Source organism: Hyposmocoma kahamanoa, unplaced genomic scaffold, assembly GCF_003589595.1.
Source record: "Hyposmocoma kahamanoa isolate Upper Pololo Valley unplaced genomic scaffold, ASM358959v1 180, whole genome shotgun sequence".
In the NCBI taxonomy this organism is placed as follows: Eukaryota; Metazoa; Arthropoda; class Insecta; order Lepidoptera; family Cosmopterigidae; genus Hyposmocoma; species Hyposmocoma kahamanoa.
The window spans coordinates 3,853,207-3,874,443 of NW_020653711.1; the positions used below are offsets into that span (position 1 = coordinate 3,853,207).

The window sequence follows — 21,237 nt, forward strand, 5'->3', positions numbered from 1 at the left end:
TAATAGGAACGACAATTTAGCAGACATGTTAACAAAATCTTTACTTATTGATAAATTTACAAATTTTCGTAACTTGTTAAAAATTAATCTGTATTGATTGTTAATGTTTTGTAATGTTATGTAATATCAAAGCGAGGCGGAGTGTTGAATATAAAATTGTCTCTGCCTTTACGCGTTTTTCTTTTTGTTGACACGTGGATAAAATGGCGTTATTTGTTTAAACTAATAATAAAATACTTATTGCACGAAAAGATCTATTTAGAGGCGCTGAGCGCCGCTATTAACATAAGTAACAGTTATTACATTATTTTTAATCAAATATTTAATAAAATGATCGATGAATGATGAATCGTTCGATATCCATTTCATGTCCGTTTGACATTCCTTTTAATAAAGCTTTCTTGTTTGCAGATAAAACTTCACCATTAGCTATGTGAATTTTAATTATATGAGGGAGAACTGTCACCTTTGTTCGCTTTCAAATTTAGAATTAACCATATTGTAAGTAGCGCCAGAAACCAATATAAAATAATGTTTATAATCAGTATGAGCCTGAATTGCACTCAAAGCTATAAAACTAAATGCTGAGTGATCTGGCTGACTACCTCCATGTTGGAGACGATTCCCCCTTCGGCCACGATATCCTCTTGCACGCCTATGGTAGTGGTTATTTGTTCTATAGTTATTGTAACTGTAATTGTTTGAATGTGAGTTAGCTTTAAAAGACATTTCTGTACTCGTTTTATTTTTAATGTTTAGTTCCTCATCCAACAATCTTGCTTTGAAAAATTCCAAGTTTATATTGGTATTTAATGTCTCAATTGCTGTAATTACATATTCATATTCTTCATTTAGAAACAGCAATAAATGGCTTATTTTATCTTCTTCGGATATTTTTGAGTGTAAACTCTCGAGTTCTCGTATTATCTGGTCAAAGACTTGAAAATGGTCTTCCAGTTTTTGGTTGTTTAAAAGTTTTAATGCTAACAATTTTGTTCTGACAGTGTTTGGTAAAAACACTTTTCCCCTGGAAGATACTATCCAATTTTTCTTATAATTTATTATACCTTATATTAAAAAATTCTAATTAGTCTTGTATATATGGTGCAAATGTTTGTCAGTAATACATTGCATGATCGTGGTCTTTGCAATTGCGTTGCATTTGATTAAATCGGTATCTGCTTTAATTTGTGCATGATTTTTATCTAAAACGTGCAGAGCTTGCTTTTCTTCCAATATGGCGCGCACTCGAAATTTCTGTGCTACAAAATGATCACCACGTAACTGTAGGAGATGATTTATACTAACCTAAGCACTCATTTTCTGCCCATAACCATTGTGCTCTTCTATAAATGAAATGAATCTTTTTATACTTTTTTAATAAGTATTTCATTATTAGTTCAAACAAATAATGCCATTTTATCCACGTGTCAACAAAAAGAACAACGTATTTTTCAAAGCGTAAAGGCAAGAGACAATTCGCACCCCTCATGGAAGAATGGCATAAGTGGAGTTAAGTCAAAAATCCAAAAATCGTTTATTGCTCCATTAGATACAGAAAAATAAAACCCACACCCTCTGTGATTCTTGGAACTCTATCTACAATATTAGTCGATAGAGTTACAAGAATTGGAGAGGATGTGGGTTTTATTTTTCTGTATCTAATGGAGCAATAAACATTTTTGACGTAACTCCGCTGATACCATTCTTCCATGAGGGGTGCGAATTTTTTATTGAACAAATTGCACCATTTCATTTCATTGTCACTGTGGAAAATATAACTGTAAGTATTCCATTTTGATCGCGTGCCTACTAGAAGGCGCCAGAATATTAATTGCGTCGGCGTTGGCTTAGAACTTCGTTACATTATTTTCTTTACACTTACGGAGGCACCTACAACAACTACAACTTTGTATATAAATTAGCATTTTAAAGGTTATTGCTCGTAGCGTTTTAAAAGGCGTTTGTATTTTCAGTTCGTTTCTTTAATTAAGTACTTGTCTTAGGCCACATCATCTACAGGTTTCACGACCTGTTAACTAAAGAATGAATCAGTTATTTTATAACTAAATTACCTAGGAGACGAAAACATTAAGTGGGTATCAAGTTTCATTATCGTGTGATAAAGATAAATAACACTGCATTGTTACGATTTATCTAGTAAGGAACTAATGACGCATACGCTGTGGTTTTGATAAAAGTGATAAGGAAAACCACTGCAATATGTGATTTAATTTACGAGTGGCTTTTGTGTATAATTTGACAAGTGTTTCTCCGACTGTTTATAGACGTAGTAAAATGGCATACTTAGGTAAAGTTTTTAAATTCGAAAAACACGAGAACTATGATGGATTTATTAAATCTTTAGGTAAGTAAATTTGCCATTAAGTATAATTGTCCCCCGCAACTCAGGAGTATAATATATTAACGTGACGCATAACAAAATGTACTTAGTATATGAAGACGTGAGCAATTTTCTATAGCAACAAACTTTGAGACGCGTGCCGCCCAAAGTAGCGCCAACGCTAGACCATGTATCGCCCGGGTGCAATCAATGTCCTGGCGCCCTCTAGTAGGCATGCGATCAAAATATAATACTTACTGTAGTACTTTCCCCAGTGATCGGAAATTCGGATGCAAATGGTGCAATTACAATTGATGTTGGAAAACAATAGCCCCTCTACTTCCTTATGCCTTGCACCGTGAGCGGCTTTGGGCGCTCCCTAGATCCTGCACCATAGGTAAAGACACACACTCACACTCATACTCAACATAGCCCCGCACTAGAGACAACCAGTGTCGCGGGTGCCATGGACACACACATATACAAACCACAAATTACACCCAAACTCACGAGAGAAATAAATGTAGGCCATACAAATATTTCTCTCGGCCCGGGAATCGAATCTGGGACCTCTGAGTGGCAGTCTGGCATGGTAACCGTTCGGCCACACGGGTAGTCAAAGACGGTAATGGTTATAAGCGTGTCTTACTGTTCACTCTGGAATAAGCTTATTCCTCAATCTCGAGAACCCCCAAAAAAAGTCGTGAATTAGTCGGTTCTAGTCGCAAGATTCTTAGTACAATTCGATAGTGGTCACGCTGGAATAAGGGACGCCATTTTCTATACTGAAGCTCAATTGAAGCTGATTACATTTATGTGGGTATTCTTTCAGGAGTACCGGAAGACAAAGCCGAGATTCTCCTAAGAGCAAAACCTAGTCAGAAGCTAGTAAAGAACGGAGACACGTACACGTTGAGCGTCATAACTACGGAATCTACAAGAAATGTGACATTCAAGTCTGGAGTTGCATTCGATGAGGATATTCGAGGACTCCTTGTAAGTATACGAGTACAGTACATAATCCAAGATTTATTATTTAAAAAATGTATTAAATTATTATAAATATTAATACAAAGATCGAACACAAAAAAAAAATTCCTTCGATCTGACAGGTTGGATAGATTTTTCATCGGCAAAAAAAAAACAAAGTTTTGTAACAGATGAATTGAGAAATTCGTAAGTACGGCTTGCTAATTCGACCTACAGCTATTAGAGTTACAGCTCAGGTAGATCTAGATTGGCATATAAGTAGACGCAGGTCCTAGTCGTGTCAGATCGCAGGAATTTTTCTTTGTATGCGATGTACGTATTAATATGGAATCATTTCACAAAAAAAAATATGAACATCATGCTACTGCAACATCATGAAATTCAATATTATATGTTGTTATTAATTAATAATTATATATTCCAATTTATTTATTTCAGGTGAAAACAAGAATAACCGTATCAGGCGATACATTAATACAAGTGCAGGATTTCAACAAAAAGAGGACTTTCACTTTTAAGAAAGAATTTACCGAAAACACGCTAAAAGAGGTACGTATCTACTTGATTCAACGTAGATATCTTGGTTTGATTCCAGCGCAAAAGCCGTGTAACACCAAGAAGATCGCATATTCATTTTGGTATAGTAATCATATATAATTTCATATATGATGAAAGCCGTTGGTTTAACCTACTATCGCCTCTCAAGAAGAGGCTGTGTACCTGTGGATTTCTCGGAATTTCTGAGCGAAATTTAATAGGTATTAAATTTACCTTGATCTTTTCGACGAAGGAAAACATCGTGACGAGACCTTCATATCGAAGAATAATAATAATATAACGCATACACTCACAGTCCCACACTAGGGCAACCCTGTATTACGGGTGCCATAGACACACACATAGACAACCACAAATTACACCCAAACTCACGAAGGAAATGAATATAGACCATACAAATATTTCTCCCGGCCTGAGAATCGAACCCGGAACCTCTGCATGGCAGACCAGCACGGTAACCATTCGGTCACAGAGGCCGTTCACAACCCTCGGAAAATGCGTGAAGTCCCCAACCAGTATTGGGTCATGCAGCGTTGCGGACTATTGCCTGAACCCGCCTCGCCTGAGAGGAAAGTTCCTATATCAGCGGTGGGACTTATAAATGTGAAATACATAATAATTTTCCTTTTAATACATGAAAATATCATCCAAATATATATAATAAATAATAATTATGTACATACTTTATTAGTATCATGTATCGTAATATTTTAGAAATAAAGTAGTATGTGGATTACACCACTTTTGCACTGATAGTCTCATTTAGAAAAAAGGCCGGTGGTTGTATCAACACTGCAGTAAATTCTTCACGTTTGGATTTAACTTTCCATTTAACAAAAACTTATTACGAATATATATTTTGGGAATTGAACTCGTGACATGTCACGTGACGCCTATTTGTTTAACTTGATTTGTTGATTGATATCGTCAGTTGTATGGTCTTAAGGAAGTAATTTACTCTGGTGATGGGAGATAACAAGTTAAGAACGACTATTCTAAGTATGACGAACTTTAAATTTTTGTATTGTTTCAGACTATCACAGCGAACTTTTGGGACGGTGCGGCGTATAGATACTACGTGGCCTCATAAATATATGAGAAATCAAAATTATTTTTTAAGTGTAATTTATTGTAAGGCATTAGGTAATCTACAGGGTCATTTGTAAAATATTAAGAACTTCACAGCACTGTATTACTAACATCACAAACAACAACTTTTCTTCTATGACTTTTAATAATTCATCACATTTTACTATCGTACAAAAAGAATAAATATTGAAATAGATCGTTATAAACGGTGATAACTCTGTGCGGTAACAAAAGAAAGCGCTTTAGCGTAAATATCATCAAAACGCTGAAGCGTTTTGCTGTGGGGAAGACGCTTGCACCTTGCACACGTAGGTAGGCCTTTGAGCCTAACTCAACTCACACGGGCGCAGAGTCGAAGCATCGGGACGCGTCATGTTTTTCGCCTATAGCATATTCATCTCTATTTTCCCATTGTTAAGGTACAAATTTGTGTTATGCAAATATGGAGTCGCGTCACGACGCGCGTCGACGCTTGGTTGCGCGTTACTTGGGCGCAGTGAAGCGTTAAATGCCGACCACGCTGTGAGCCGGGCGCACTAATGCGGGAATTTTTGTAATGCATGTTTCTCTATTCTAATAGGCTAGTATATGTGCGGGAATACGAAAGGTTTTGTGAACGTAGTATGAAATGAAAAGTCGACCCAACGTAAATAGCATTATTTATCATTCACATATATATATCATACACAGTGCGTGTAAATCAAATGTACGTAGACGCTCCTTGCATTCATTCACAGTGACCACGCCGAGGCGGGTGCGGGCGCGGGTGCGCGCGCGCGGTCTTGTAGATCTCTTGACTCGGCTTGTACCTTTTACAGTGCTTGGTTTAGCGTCTGTTTTTTTAATAATAATAATAATCTTTATTTTCTCTGCAAAGTGTACGCATACATTAATTGTTAAATGTAATAGAGCACAATATTTGCAGAGACTGGTGCCTGAACTAGGTTGATCCTGTATTTCAGGTCGCCAGGTCTCTACCTCAGGAAAAATCAATAACATTATACATTTAAGTATAGGCATAATAATGAATGTTGATCATACAAAATTTAAAATAGAGACTGAGTTTCTAAAATAATTATGCCAAAATTATGCAGTACAAAAGAAGTGCAATTGCTTGAGAGTGTGTGTGTGCGTGCGAGCGTGCGTGCTTGCGTGCGTGGTGGTTTGGCATTGTGAAAGGGAAGACGCCAAGACCCGCGCGCCCGCAATCCCCACCGCCGCGACGCCGCGCCTGTACTCTGAATATGAGCCCTTAAACTTACTATTATAGCTTACTACCAAATACAGATCTAAAAAGTGTTAGATAGTAGCAACAAAAGTTTATTTATGACATAAATTTATGATATAGTTATGCGATGTTGTTGTTATTTTACAAATAACTCTGTCTAATGGCAACTTTATCTTTATTAAATCTGTATAGTATGCACGCCACATCTGGATAAAGGCTTCCAGAATCGCCTTCCATTATTGTTTTATGATTATTATAATAAGGTTATATTATAAGCATACTAAAATTATAAGAATTAAAGTACGTACACTTATTTTTTCCTTTTAAACCGACTTAAAAAAGGAGGGAGGTTTTTGATTCGATTGTTTTTTGTGTGTATGTTACGCGATTACTCCTATGTTTGTGAACCGATTTCGATGATTATTTTTTGTTAGAAAGAAAATAATAATAAAATAAAAAGAAAATATTCCACCTCGAAGGGTGGCAAATAGATGTAATTCCACAAACTTTTGAGGTCAGCTTTTTTATAATTTTTATGGGATCGATTCTACTCGTAGCTTGACTTGTGGAGCAAAACAAGATCTATAAAAAATTGGAAGCATAATTAGTATTGGTTGTATTCATTAAAATGAATATTTCTGTAAATCTGTTTAAATGTAACTAGAAATGTCTAATTACAAGTGCCATTAGAACGGAATAAAAAAAACACATTAATAATAAATTAGGTACTGTAACCTTGGGCTCAACTCACACTGGCGCAGAGTCGAAGCGTCGCGGTCGCGACGCGTCTTGTTTTTCGTCTATGGCATACTCATATCCATCTTCCATCATTATTAAGTTACAAATTCGTATTTTTAGTTAGTAATTTTTTGTCGACCGTGTTCATGGGACCTGTAAAGGTCCCGAAACGTCGGTTTGATTGAAAAAAGAAATATACGCGATTTAAATCCGGAAAAATAGTTTCATTTCCTATACAAATTTGTGTTATGCAAATGTGGAATCGCGCGTCAACGCTCGACGATACGCCTTCGCGCGTCGACGCTTGGCTAAAGTCGAGCGGTTTCGCGCGTCGCCGTGCGTTACTTGCGCACAATGACACGTCAGACGCTGACCACACTGGCATGGCACTGTGATCCGGGCGCGCTAATGCGAGAGTCGTTGCTTGACGACGCGCGTCGTCATGCGTTGTGGTTGAAGAACAGGACGCGACGCGACGCTTCGACTCTGCGCCTGTGTGAGTTGAGCCTTCGACTGTAACCAACCATTACAACTTTGATAGCTAAATCTCGGAAAACCCGTTTGTTTGTGATTTTCTTAAATAATATTTCACTGCTTTTCAAGAAACGTGGCCCAAATAATAATAAAGTAACTATTATCTAATTCCGTGTATTTATATGGACAACCCCGTCGCGCGCCCGCGCTTGGTGTGTTGTCCTTCTCCATATAAATACACGGTAAGACCCATTGCGGTCACGGCCAGACCCGCACCTGCTCTCTGTGCTTCACGCTTAGACTTATTACATGGTTATATTAAAAATGTTGCAAAATTTTATCATGTACCTATAAGACATGGAGCTTTCTATTGGGTAGACGTTCTGGAACATCAAAAGTTTCTAGAGATTTTATTGCAGGGGGGCCAAAACACTATTAACCACAGTCATAGGAGAAATGAAGCAAAAGAATTTTAAAATAAATGTAAGTTTAATTTTTCACTAAGTATAAATCACAAAACACACACATTGGATTATTCTCATACAATTCTATTCTAGCTGTACTATTACAGTTTGAACAATACAAGTAGTCATTGCTTTCTATAGGCGTAAATGTTATCATACAGAACATGTTTAGATGCCGATGTGAACACCATAATCCTTGAATAAATTCATCACAACACTGACACTTATACCGCATTTCCACTTTAGTTAAATTCCATATATTTGTGTCAACCAAGTCACTGACATACTTTCTATTCTTTGTACAATAATACTCAATAAAATTCTTAGCACCAACAAACCATTTTAATTTTAAAGGGTCCAGCGTGCAGTTGCTGTGTTGATAACTATTATAGTATTCATTAATTACATTTTTTGCATGTGCTAATAGAATTTCTTCTTTAATAACTTCGATTGAGGTCTCTGGTAAGGAACCTTTTATGATATTTCTGGAGAATTTTTTCAAATTTAAGTACAGTGTTAACAATAGTAAATAGAGTTTATGTTTGTACACATTTACATTGCCCGATTTGTATAATTCAACAAAATTTACTTCCGGCATGATTCTTTGTTTAATAACTTTGCATCTCAAAATTTGTAAATGATCCCAGACATTTGTTAATTTATTTGTGGGATTGTTCAGCAGTAATTCTATGTCATTTTGTTCCGTATTATGAAAGAAAATTATGTCCAGTTTATCAATGTCTTTTCTATGTGATACTTGTCGGTTGAAAAAACCTAAAACCCACCAAGCCTCGTTAATTGACTTATCAAAGCTATACAATTCGCAATTCCGATATTGGTTTAGTTCAATGGCATGAACATTGATGTTCAAATCAGTACTCATAATGCTGAATGTAATTTTAAAAATCTGGCTATTGACTGTACTTAGATAGACACAATGTTTCCCTTTTCTGATATTGGTTATTCTCTTATCATTTACATTTCTTGCAACTTGAGAAAGTATGTTGTAATTTTTGTCTAATAATAATATTATTAAATGGCGATGTTTACTAAAGACCAAAGCAATTTTGTTATCTATGACAGTGTGTACTATGTGTTTTGCTACCATTCTATCTTTATAAGTCCACAAACAAGCTGTGTTAGTGACAAGCAGATTTTCTGCATTCTGGCAATCGTATACATTAATTTGTCCAGATACATTTGAGCAGATCAGCAAAAAGGAATCATCACATTTGTGTAACCACATTACTGTATGTATTTCTTCATCGGTTTCAATCACACCTCTAAGTTCCGCTTTTACTTCTTGCTTGAAATGTATTAGCCAAATTAGAATATTACCATTTCTCTGTGCAGTAACAAAGTAAAAAGAACTGTTGAATAGTTTAGGTCCCCAACAAAAAGAAATAGTTTGTATAGCTTTTACTGCAGTTTTTAGTGCTTCTATAGTCTTCGGAGTCTCCATTCCTTTACTTACATAAACTTTAATAGCTTTCGATAAATTGAATAGACTTTCGTAATAGCTTATATGTGGACCAAATAATTCTATATTGCCTATATTGGTCAAAACGGCCAGCACATGTTCGTTATTTCTTGTTACTCCTTCTGGGGACCACGAAATCATTGTAACGCTTGTCATTTCCTTTAAAAGCTGAGGATTATGAGGCCAAAATGCCGAATCCATAATCATTTCTGTATAGTCTAAATTTTTCATTGGTTTAAGAAATAAATCTCTGGAGAAAAATTCTGTAGCTGGACTGTGCTTCGGAATAGGTAAATAACTGACCGAATAGTTGATATCCTTATCCACACAATACATGTTGTGGGTCAATTTTAAGATCTGAATACCGCGATCGGTACGCACTGCAATGTTGGAATTCTGACACACAATTGAAGTTTCTTCATTTTTGTTGATTGTAATATTGAGTTTAGTTACTTCTTGCAACATTTTATGATGTAAATTGTTTAATTAAAGGTCGAATCAGACCGCAATCTGGCTGAAAATTGTACAACACGCACATTGAAACACCGAAACGCCAAAATACCTACATGTAGCCATTCTATAATTGTCAGCTAAATGCGCTTAGTTTTCTATTTATAATCACATTTTCCAACAAAAAATGAGTTGGAACTAGTCTGTGATGATGGTGCGTTACTGCGCTTATATAATTTATAAAGTGATTATAATACGCGAGAAAAACGCATCACTTTGTAAGTGTTGCAATTTATATTGATTATAAAATTAATGTTACTAGTGGTATTAAATATTAAGCAAATGGTAAATAAATTTAAAAAGAAAAAAGTCATAATAGTGGTTTGTGAAGTTTGTGGTTTGTGAATAGCACGTTTTACGTTGTGTGAATGTTGAGATTGTTCAAATAATATAAGAAAATGGTATAAGTTGGACTATTGTAGTAATGGGGAAGCGACGGTATAATGCTAAGGCGCGACAAGTGGTGAAAACTAACATCGACAATACGCAAACAAATGAGGTAACTAAAATAATTAAATACTTTTATTTTGTTTAGTGACCTCAAGTTGTTTCACACGTCCTTACTTTATGTTGTATGTTTACTTATGGTTCGCTGAAACGTATTTAGACGAGGGCACCATCATTTTAATTTTTTAATTACTGATTATTTTCAACAGCATGAAATACGAAACAAAAAGATCTTTCTTTACAGCAAGGATAATGTAACCATTAAAGTATTAGTAAAATTTTTCGTCCATCAGAACTGGCTAAGGCGTTTCATACTGCCAGATCTTACATCAAGATTTTCAAAATTTTGATACCAACAACGTTAAAATGAATATACTGCTATGTTGTATTAGCTTGTAAAAAAAGTATTAATTTATTTTTCTATTCAATTTCAGATCAAAGTAGAATTTCAAAACAAAGAATATGGCTCGTCAGATGCAAGCAACCTCCTGGTGTTACCAACCAAAAAGCGTCAGACAAAAATTGTTAAAGATAAACATGAGAAAATCAGAATTTTATCCAAACAACAGAGAAAAAAGTTGGAGAAAATTGTTGATAAGCGAAAGAAAAAAGAGAATGTAAGTTTAGCATTAGAGCGCCTTGTGAAAGAGTTTGTCCAAGAAAGTATTGCCACCGTATCTATTTCTTCCGCCAAGCAGTTTTTTTTTCCTTTCTTTATCCTGCGATCAACCTTGTGCCAAATTTATGTCTCAGGGTGATAGGTGCAGTGACAGTACACCTGAGGTCTTTGCGATTAAAGCTCTTAATTAGCATTGTAGCTGTTATTGGTAGGCACATTTGTGGCTTACCACTAGGCACACAGCTTCTTGCTCCCGTAACTTGATATCATAAAATGTTTTCTCATAATCTGTGCTGACTGCTGTATAGAACTTTAGGAGTGACATACACACTCCTGGATACAGGTATACTATACTGCCCTCATAATGAAAAAGGCACAACTTTGCGTAATTTATATGACAACTGTGCCCTTTATCGTTTCGAAGGAGTATAGGAGATTACATTTTACTTAACAGTTTTATTTTGTCTACTGTAATAGAATAAATAGTCGTCATTATACTTTAGAAAATAATAATTTTTGGTTAGTAATTAAAAAAGTTTTACATCCCATTGTGAGTGACTTTGAAATTAGTGTGATACTCTACCTTAGAAAAGTTAAGGTCGCAGTATATAGTACAGAAACGGGAACGAGAATGGGCAAAATATCATCAATGGTGATGATTTTTCACATCCCATCGCATACACTTAAATACTGTTTTTTATATGTAACGATATTAACAAATCCCATATTGAAAAAATCACATTATATATGCTGAAACCTTTAATTGACCTCCTAAAAGAACGACCTTGAGATAGGCATATTTGTGTGTATATATTCTGTGTTGGATATATTTTACAACAACTAATTTATATCTATAATTTGAAAACAGTTAATTCAAATAAATAAAGAAATAAAAATAAATTGCATCAAATATAGTTTACTGACTAAGGTGGTTTACCTCTAAAATATAGCTGTGGGTTGGTACAAGAAGTGCCTAAAATAATAGGGACTTAGGGAAGCCACAGATATGAAAAATATACAAAATATATTTGATGAAATAATTTTATGTTTGATAATTAAATTTGAATATGTATGGTGAATTGAACTGCTTTTATTTTTTCACAATATTGTTGTAAATCTTCTTAAAATGATTTTACATGTAAAACCCCTTATTAAATTATTATTATTATTATATTATTATTATTAAATTTTGTCTTGCATATAATTGGTTGTGGGATTATAATAATAAATCTAAAATGTAATAATTACAGAGAGCTGCCCTCCTGGAATCCCTTTCACAAGTTCAAGCCACTCCTGATGAAGTGAAACAAATGACAACCATCTCTGCAATGCAGACTATTGGTTTGAGGAAACTCGTTGATTATGGACTTGACTCTCCAGTACAGGAGAGTGCTGGCAAGAATGAAACTAAGAAATTTAGTAGCATAGCTGGTAATATTTTTTATGATATGCTTAATGGTATGGGTTTTAAACTATTTGGAAAATAGAGTGCTTTTCTGTCACCTTTGCTATAAATCAGTAATTAAATGTTATAAATAATAATTTAATTTAGAAGTATAATAGTAAAATATTTAAATATGTTATTCAAAAACTTTACATGGTTTCCTAGGAGCTAAAAAACGTCTTCGTCTTTTGAAAATGGATTTGGAGAAGTCAAAAAAAGCAAAATATGATCCAAATGTTGTTGGTCTAGATCAGTCATCATCGGATGAGGAAAGCATAGATTCTGACAGCGAAGAAGAGAATGTTGTCAAAGTGGTAGAAAATGGTGGAAATGAAGTTGAAAATGAGGATATAGTGATTGAGAATGGAAAAGATGGAGTTGACACTAAAATAGAAACAGATAGGAATGTTATGGATCAAATAGATTTAACAAAATCTGACAATGTTTCAATGAATAATCCTGCTAATATTAGAAATGATAAAGGCTCCTTATCAAAGGACAATTTAAACAAATTAATAAAAGAAAATACAAAAATGGACAAAAATGCAGAAACTAAATTAAAAACAGATACAAAAGATTCTTTATTGGCACCAACAAAGCATATTGAAGTGAAAAGAGACCCTAAAATACAGGTAGCAAGATTGAAATTGCCTATTCTGGGCGAAGAACAAAGAGTGATGGAGTTGATTAATGAAAATGAATTTTTAATTGTGGCTGGTGAAACAGGTGAGTTTATGATTGCCTATTAAGGCAATAACGTTCGAAATGACGCTATTGATTTTAGAGATTAAAAATCTGCGTAGACAATTGAAGAATAAGTTCTTAAGGCGATGAGGTGCTCAAAATTGCTTAAATATGGTGTTTTTGTGTAAGGTTTTAGGCAATAACATAGCATGTGGAATTTTGAAAATAGTACATCCTGTAACACGTATCTTGAAGTGTAGCTTGAAAATCCTAGAATATTGCTTATTGTTATAGGTAATACAAAAACTGGATTACAGTGAGGCTCTGGTGGTTATTTTTTGACATATTTTTCTCGGGCAAACCAAACTAGCTTACTACCAAATTTAGTGTGGTTATTTAAACGGTACTTATCTTGATCCTGACACTTTATTTGTTTTAAATAAAAGACAAATAACAAATTTAGGAGTAAAAAGTAACTTTCGCCTACTAAAGTAAGAGCTAAATATTTGCCTGCAAATTATAGACAGGCACTTAACAGTGTGAAAAAATATCATACACAAAAAAATAAGTGAATATAATGCACCAATTCGTTCAAAATCAAAATCAAAACAAAATATTTAAAAAAGTCAAATTTAGCCATTAGGTGAGAATAAATAAAAATATATTTTTGGTTGGATTAGAACCTAAAACTAAAGTATTCAAAACAAAAATGAAATTATTGTTTGCGTCCTTGATTATTTATAAAAAATGTAAAATTGTAACGTTGAAAACTTCTGCTGCGTAGCTTGCGTTCGTGGGATACGTTGCCAGACCTCTGTTTTGACAAATTAACTTATATTGTATTGTAATCGGCTGTCTACCGTCGAGCACGATACTTACGAGATATGTAGTTGGACATAGTTATGCAAACTATAACCAACCCACAAAATGTCACTTTCGAGGTAATTAGATTTTTGTAAAAACAGTATGAAGAAATAAATAGATAAGTTATTTGAGACTAGAGATGCGCCGAGTACTCGTTTGCCACTCGGTACTCGGTGTACTCGGCCGAATAACTCGGTTCATGAGAAGAGTACTCAGTTAAAATAAAGCATCACAGCTACAGACATAATAAAGTAAAATCAACAATATATTTAAAATATTCAAAAGAGATTTATTAGGTACTAGAAATTGTAGACAATTGTAACATTTCTAGCAATTTAGTAATTTAAAAATAATAATAATAACGCACACACTCAACATAGCCCCGCACTAGGGAAACCCTGTGGCGCGGGTGCCATGGACACACACATAGACAACCACAAATTACACCCAAACTCACGAGAGAAATAAATGTAGGCCATACAAATATTTCTCCCGACCCGGGAATCGAACCTGGGACCTACGCGTGGCAGTCCGGCATGGTAACCGTTCGGCCACAGAGGCAGTTTACATTATTAATATTTAAAATTTAACAAAGACAAGTTATGATGTAGGAATATTTACAAGGCTTTCTGCGCGTTCAGGTAATAGTCTGTTCCTTTTTTCTTCATACACATTACCCGCTTCGGCAAATTACTGCTCGCTATACACAGTGCTTGCAGGTGTACATAAAAACACTCGTGCTAACTGTGCCGGTTTTGGATATTTTGTTTTACGCTCGGCCCACCATTGGAAAGGACTCTGCTCTCGCAACAATAAACTTTGTTTGACATATCGGCCTAATTCTAGAGCAACGGGAGCTTTTAGGATCATCGCGTTCCGGTTGTAATGAACCGAGTAACTCGGCCGAGTGCTCGGCTCGGCAAATGTTAAACCGAGTAATATTCGGTACTCGGTTACTTACGTTACGGTAAAACTTGTACTCGGCGCATCTCTATTTGAGACAAACGATGTACTGTAGCAGTGAGAACGATATAGGGAAACTATTATATTATATAGCAATAAATATAAAACATTATGTATCTTTTTATTTAGTTAACGAGAACCATGTTCTAGTTTTCGTAATGAAAACGTCAAAGATCTACAGTACTTCAGTACATGTGACATGGATCCGTTAAGCATATTTAAAAAAAAAACATTATGTGAAGTTATAAGAAGCAGCAAGGTTCGTTTTAGCTATTAAAAAGTTACTTATTTAGGGTTGGTACCCTCAAGGACTTTTATTTTCTCCGTTTTGGCTTGGTATGTTGCCAGGATCTTTTGTGAGCGGGTAAACGACACGTCTGGTGTTCTACCTAAATACATAACTCAATTTCACTCGAGGTGTGGGTTGTTTCTTGTTTGCATAACAAGTCCAGTTCTTCAACTTCAACTTCAACTTTTGTGTCTATGGCTCCGTCGTTTTGCGCGACGATTTTGCCAATGTCAGGGTTGAGAGACATGTGTAGCGGTAGTGAGACATTTTTTGGTTTGATAGCATGTGTGTATTTTAAGTACAACGCCATCTGTTAGCGGCAATCAATATTATGTTAAATCAAGCGGAAGGTCCAACTACCACACTCTTACCGCATCGGGGCTTATGGCGCCACCTTATTGGAGAAATTATAGTAGGCGCGTTATTGCTCAAAGTCATCGACGCAAGGTCATCGACGCTTGTCAGCGTCTTAAAAAATCCTAATAATTTATTGAATTTTTTTGGATAATGCAAAACATTTGGCTACTTAGATTAGTAGCGTGTGTACCATGACTTTGCAGTGTTTGAGCCGCTTGCAACTATCAAATAGTTGTAAAGTATTATATTGTTATTAGGGTGGATTCAATTGAGGCCTATACAGTAATTTTATGGTAGAGATACAATCACCTAATCGATTATCATTTCCATAGTTCCAGTCTTGAAACATTGAGTTATTGGTATCTCGTTTAGTGCACTGTCTCCACGCTTCCTGTGCACAAGTAAACTGTAAAAAAATGTACTATACCACTGTAATTATTTCCAGGCAGTGGAAAAACAACTCAAATACCCCAGTTTCTATACGAAGCTGGATACGCCGAAACCAAAATGATAGCAATAACAGAGCCACGTCGAGTAGCTACTGTAGCCATGTCTTCACGAGTCGCCTATGAATTAGGATTGACCAGTAAAGAAGTGTCATATCTGATGCGTTTTGAGGGGAATGTTAGTAAAGATACGAAGATTAAATTTATGACTGATGGTGAGTAATACTTTAACCGGTATCTAAAAATATTTACCTATACAATACCCTTTTCTAAAGTTCAAGCTTCCAATTTTAATTACGCACACACTCGTACTCCCTCACTAGAGAAACCCTGTATCGCGGGTGCCATGGACACACACATAGACAATTTCGCGATAGTTACACATAGGAGGTGAAACTATTTTTCCGGATTGAAATTGTGTATATTTATTTTTTCATTTTCACACAACAAACCAACGTCTCGGGCCCTTTACAGGTCCCATGGACCATGTGTAACAATCGCGAAAACCTAAGAACTCGATGTTAAGTAAGTTTTCGTGTAATTGTCTATGTGGTTTCGTGTAGTTGTCTATAGGTCCGTGACCATGGGACCTGTACAGGGGCCGAAACGTTAGTTTGTTTGGAAAAACATGTATATATGCGATTTCAATCCGGAAAAATACTTTTATTTCCTATAAGGCTCAACTCACAATGGCGCAAAGTCGAAGCGTCGCGTCGCGGCCTGTTTTTCAACTACAACGCATGGCGACAACACTCGCATTTTCGCGCCCAGATCACAGTGTGGTCGGCGTCTGACGCGTCACTGCGCGCAAGTAACGTAAGGCGACGCGCGAAACCGCTCGACTGTAACCAAGCGTCGATTCCATATTTGCATAACACAAATTTGTACCTTTTTTAGTGGGAAAATAGAGATGAACATGCTATAGGCGAAAAACATGACGCGGCGCGACGCTTCGACACTGCGCCAATGTGACTTGAGCCTAAGTTACTTAATGTTGATCCTTCTTTCAAATATGAATAAATTGTCATCTACTATTGACATCATAAATATTTTTTAAGGTGTACTTTTAGTTGCATTAGCATACTGATTGTTGAAGAAATTATAATGACCAATGAAATCTTCAATTTCCGGTAAACTCATTCGAGTTTACCGGAAATTGAACGAAGCGCAGAATTCAGGAAATACTCTGTGTTGCTATTTCAATTGAAAGTGACAAGAATCGAGTATATAATATTCGATTCTTGTCACTTGTAAAATCGATTCTTGTGAAATAGATTCCAGAAATAGAGACGAAATGTCATATAATTTGTTTGAAAACTATTCTGCCATACCATGACTGTGACAACTGCGCTCCGATTGGCTAGCCCGAGTTCGAAACAATTGACGGGTGTCGTCAATGGGTGTCGTCGACTGTTTCACATCAAATCGACCAGTTAACTTGAGCTTTGCTTTAATGGACGAAAATTGCAAAATTACATATTTAATATTTAATTACATACGATGAAATGTGATTCCGATTGTTTTGTAATTAGATGTTTTGGCTATTTTTCTCACACCACCGAATATAACAGCACGGCATTGTTAAAGATATTATCTTTATAACAATAAATACAGAATATTTTTTGGAATATACGGACACGTATACACAGGTCAATAGTTGGCCTGTTTATATTTCAGTGCAAGCGAGAGTTGATATTTATAAGAGCTGTATTGCTAATGTGTTACCAGGAATACATGGCCCTTATTTTGTCTATATTTCTGGTTATATACTCGATGGTGACAAGTTAAAAGTAAGAGTAAGAGTAACCATACTCGTAACTATTATAATTTAGTCGTCATACGGCATGAATAAGATGGTTAGGTTATGATTACGAATACAAAGATCGAACACACAGAAAAATTTCGTCGACCCGGTGAAACTTGAACCCACGACCTTGCTGCTCCGTAGAATTACTCTAACCACTGAGTCATGGGTCCAGTTACCGAGTCGTCGAAATTCTCCTGTGTTTTTTGTTATAGATCATTGTACTGACTGGCATTTCGGCATTTGTCGCCGTTTGTGACATCTATTGAGAGATTTCTAAATACCCTTCTCACCGCAACTGAAACCTTTATAGGTATCACAACTGACGCAGAAGTCGCTTTTCGATCAAATGTATTTATTGAGATTTTTTTGTGCAATAACTCCACCAGTTTTGTTATGATTATGAATATAGATAGATAGAGAATATAGAGGAGAATCACAACAAAACTAGTGACGTAATTTCACAAAAAAATCTTATTAAATAATTCAGTTAGGTTTAATAAAGTCATTCTTGAAATAATGCATTTCAACTGTTAATTTTAGGTGTCCTCCTTAAGGAAATTCAATCCGACTTCCTATTAAGCAAGTATTCAGTGGTGATAATCGATGAAGCGCATGAACGAAGTGTCTATACAGATATTCTAATAGGTTTATTGTCCAGAATAGTCCCTCTGAGGAGGAAGAGAGGGAATCCTCTGAGGTTGATTATTATGTCTGCAACATTGCGAGTTGAAGATTTTACAGAAAACAGTAGATTGTTCAAGGAACCTCCGCCTCTCATTAAGGTATGTTTCTACGTTGTTCAGGTTTCTGAGTGTATGCGTTATTATTATTTTTATAAATTCTTTTATAGATACAACTCGAATTAAAATGTTGTAAAAGCATACAGCTATGATGGATTGTAAAAAAAAATTACTTAGTATTTTTATACAGAAAATAATAATTATTAGAAACAATCTAATTATTAGAAACATGAAATTCTTAATAATAAGTATTTAAGTAGTATGTGGCTGATTTGCAGTTAAATTTGTTTAGGTAACATTTTAAGCGAATGTTTTAATTTTGAACTTAAGTAACCTGGCTTGAACTTGAACATGACCTGTGTAAGGAAATATGTCGTGCTACAAATTTATAAAAGCTCCTTACCGGCCATGGCTGTAAAGGAAAGAGAAAAGGCCAGTGGGTTTTATTTGGGGCATTATAGTCAAGTTCTCATCATACCATTTACGAGCAAGTGTAATGAAAAAATTCTAGATTAGTTCTGTTTTAACATCTTTGAATGAATGCAATCAGATTTGAAGTTTTTGTTATGATATACTTTGCAATGTATTTTTTATTCGACAGATTGACTCTAGGCAGTTTCCAGTGACAGTGCATTTCAACAAGCACACATACAATAACTATTTAAAGGAAGCATTCAAGAAGACGGTTAAAATACACACACGACTGCCTGAAGGGGGCATTCTCATTTTCGTCACGGGTCAGCATGAGGTAAGATCAGTGAATTAATGTATCACACGCTTTTTAATGTCTATTTAGAAGGTAACTCCTTTTGCTGCCCTACACACTTTTATGAACTAATAAAAGTTATAATCGCTCATGATAGACAGAGACCGAAGAAATTTTATAAGTTCTGTTTTAATCGTTTGCAAAGTTCATATAAATATAAATAAATAAATATTAGACAACCTCACGTTGCACTGATACCAAATAAAGTAACTAAAGTACTTGTGTTATGGAAATCGGGAACAACGACGGTACCACAAACACTCAGACCCGAGACAATATAGAAAGTTCGTTTCTAACATGGACTATGGTTTCTATATTGACCCGGTCGGAGATCCAATCCGGGACCTTAGAACACAAATATAGATATAAGAGATATAATAATAAAAATAATGTGCACACAACCACACCTATTATACTGCCAAAAAAGTCATAACTATGCGGACTCGTCCGCATAGTTGTGTCTTTTTTCGTTCCGAGGGCAGTATAAGTGCAAGAGGAACGGAATTCACTCCAGGGTGCTACCTAAAATACTCAAACGAAATGTTCATTTTTGAAAATGGTTCCTCCGGGAATGGAACCTGAGACATATTCATCCAGCGCCCACATTGAGTTTTTGCACCGAGGTCGTTCAAACATGACGAGTAAAATTCATTTTTTTTACTTACATGCACAAAATAATAACAATTATTATTAATCAGAAACCTAAAGTAGGTGTAATATTGTATTTTTTTAATTTAACAGTAGTTATAGCCATAAGCTATAAAAAATATTTTACGGCTCAAATCATAGATATGAAAAAAAAATTAATATGAAATGATGTTAAGCTACACGCCTGTCCCTAACAGTAACAACCACTCAGAGCTTCAAATCGCAAAAATCTGAGGGGCACCAACACACACTCGTCACCCTGAGACATAAGTTGACAAGTCCCATGTGCCTGTAATTTCACCAGCACCCTTACCCTTCAAAGTCGGAACACAGCAACGCTGACATTACTGCTTGGCGGCAGAAATAGGTAAGGCGGCAGTACTTCCCTGGAAGAACACTTTCACAAGGAGGTCTACTGCTACTTAAAGATATAACATGGATTACCAGTCTCTAATATTACCACATATTGTTTCCACTGTAATCATTTTCCTCAATTACCTAGGTGAGGTACCTAGTCCGCAAGTTAAAATCATCGTTCCCGTACCGCAAAGACGTGGACTACTCCAAGCAGATATCGAAGACCAAGAATGTCGCCGAGGCAGACGCTGCCTTGGATTCGGAACCTGACGATATACAATCTGACGATGATGAGGTACCGACAGTTTTAACTGAATTTATTCCTTTTTTTATGACACAAGTGACGGGAAGAACTAGTCGTGCGCCTGATGGTGAGCGGGTCCTGTCCATAGCAGTTCCAGCGCTATAGCTTTAAATAGCAAAGATCTGAGTGGCACTGCCACAGCGCCCGTTACCCTAAGACATAAGTTGACAAGTTCCATGTAATTTCACCAGCACTGCATGCTGACATTACTGCTACTGAAAAGTTTTTTTAGCTGTTTTTAAGATGGCGTAGCGTACATGCTGGTGTCGATAGCAATGGCTAATGGATGACGTGGACTAGAGGCTTGGTATAATACATCGGAGACGATTGACTTGAGTTCGAATCCCACGTACTACCTGAGGACTTTTTGTCTTGGAAGAATGCTTATTGTTACAATGTTAATTGCCGGTATCGATATGATTCAAGTTGGTCGAATTAAATGATTTATTCTGTACTGCTAAGCCGAAAGGCGCTATCTCTGATATACGCCTTTCTAGGTTTATACCATTCCATATCTATAATAATTTCGCATCTAATGGTATAATAGAAATAGCGCTATCTAACTTAAAACATTTAAAAAACCCCAAAGAAGTATTTTTATATCTCAATTTTTTCTTAAATTAATTT

The 21,237-nt window shown here is 35.6% G+C and overlaps 3 protein-coding genes across 3 annotated transcripts in view; 2 read left to right on the forward strand and 1 right to left on the reverse strand.

The window, feature by feature from the left end:
- Positions 1-2,276: 2,276 nt before the first annotated feature.
- On the forward strand, positions 2,277-5,115 carry LOC113226037 (fatty acid-binding protein 1-like). The gene is made up of 4 exons (XM_026458541.1): positions 2,277-2,368; positions 3,177-3,340; positions 3,773-3,883; positions 4,926-5,115. Exons 1-4 carry the CDS (start codon positions 2,299-2,301, stop codon positions 4,980-4,982), a joined length of 402 nt encoding a protein of 133 aa, XP_026314326.1. The 5' UTR covers positions 2,277-2,298; the 3' UTR covers positions 4,983-5,115.
- A 2,443-nt stretch (positions 5,116-7,558) lies between these two features.
- Positions 7,559-9,771, reverse strand: LOC113226013. The gene has a single exon (XM_026458519.1). It carries the CDS (start codon positions 9,699-9,701, stop codon positions 7,911-7,913), a length of 1,791 nt encoding a protein of 596 aa, XP_026314304.1. The 5' UTR covers positions 9,702-9,771; the 3' UTR covers positions 7,559-7,910.
- Positions 9,772-10,299: 528 nt separating this feature from the next.
- Positions 10,300-21,237, forward strand: part of LOC113225918 (probable ATP-dependent RNA helicase kurz) — a 35,716-nt gene continuing 24,778 nt past the window's right edge. The window contains exons 1-9 of the mRNA XM_026458385.1: positions 10,300-10,374; positions 10,757-10,939; positions 12,192-12,372; positions 12,551-12,828; positions 12,883-13,111; positions 15,988-16,203; positions 18,336-18,577; positions 19,137-19,283; positions 20,452-20,601. Of these exons, the coding sequence (XP_026314170.1) occupies positions 10,300-10,374; positions 10,757-10,939; positions 12,192-12,372; positions 12,551-12,828; positions 12,883-13,111; positions 15,988-16,203; positions 18,336-18,577; positions 19,137-19,283; positions 20,452-20,601 (1,701 nt within the window). The remainder of the gene's footprint in view (positions 10,375-10,756; positions 10,940-12,191; positions 12,373-12,550; positions 12,829-12,882; positions 13,112-15,987; positions 16,204-18,335; positions 18,578-19,136; positions 19,284-20,451; positions 20,602-21,237) is intronic.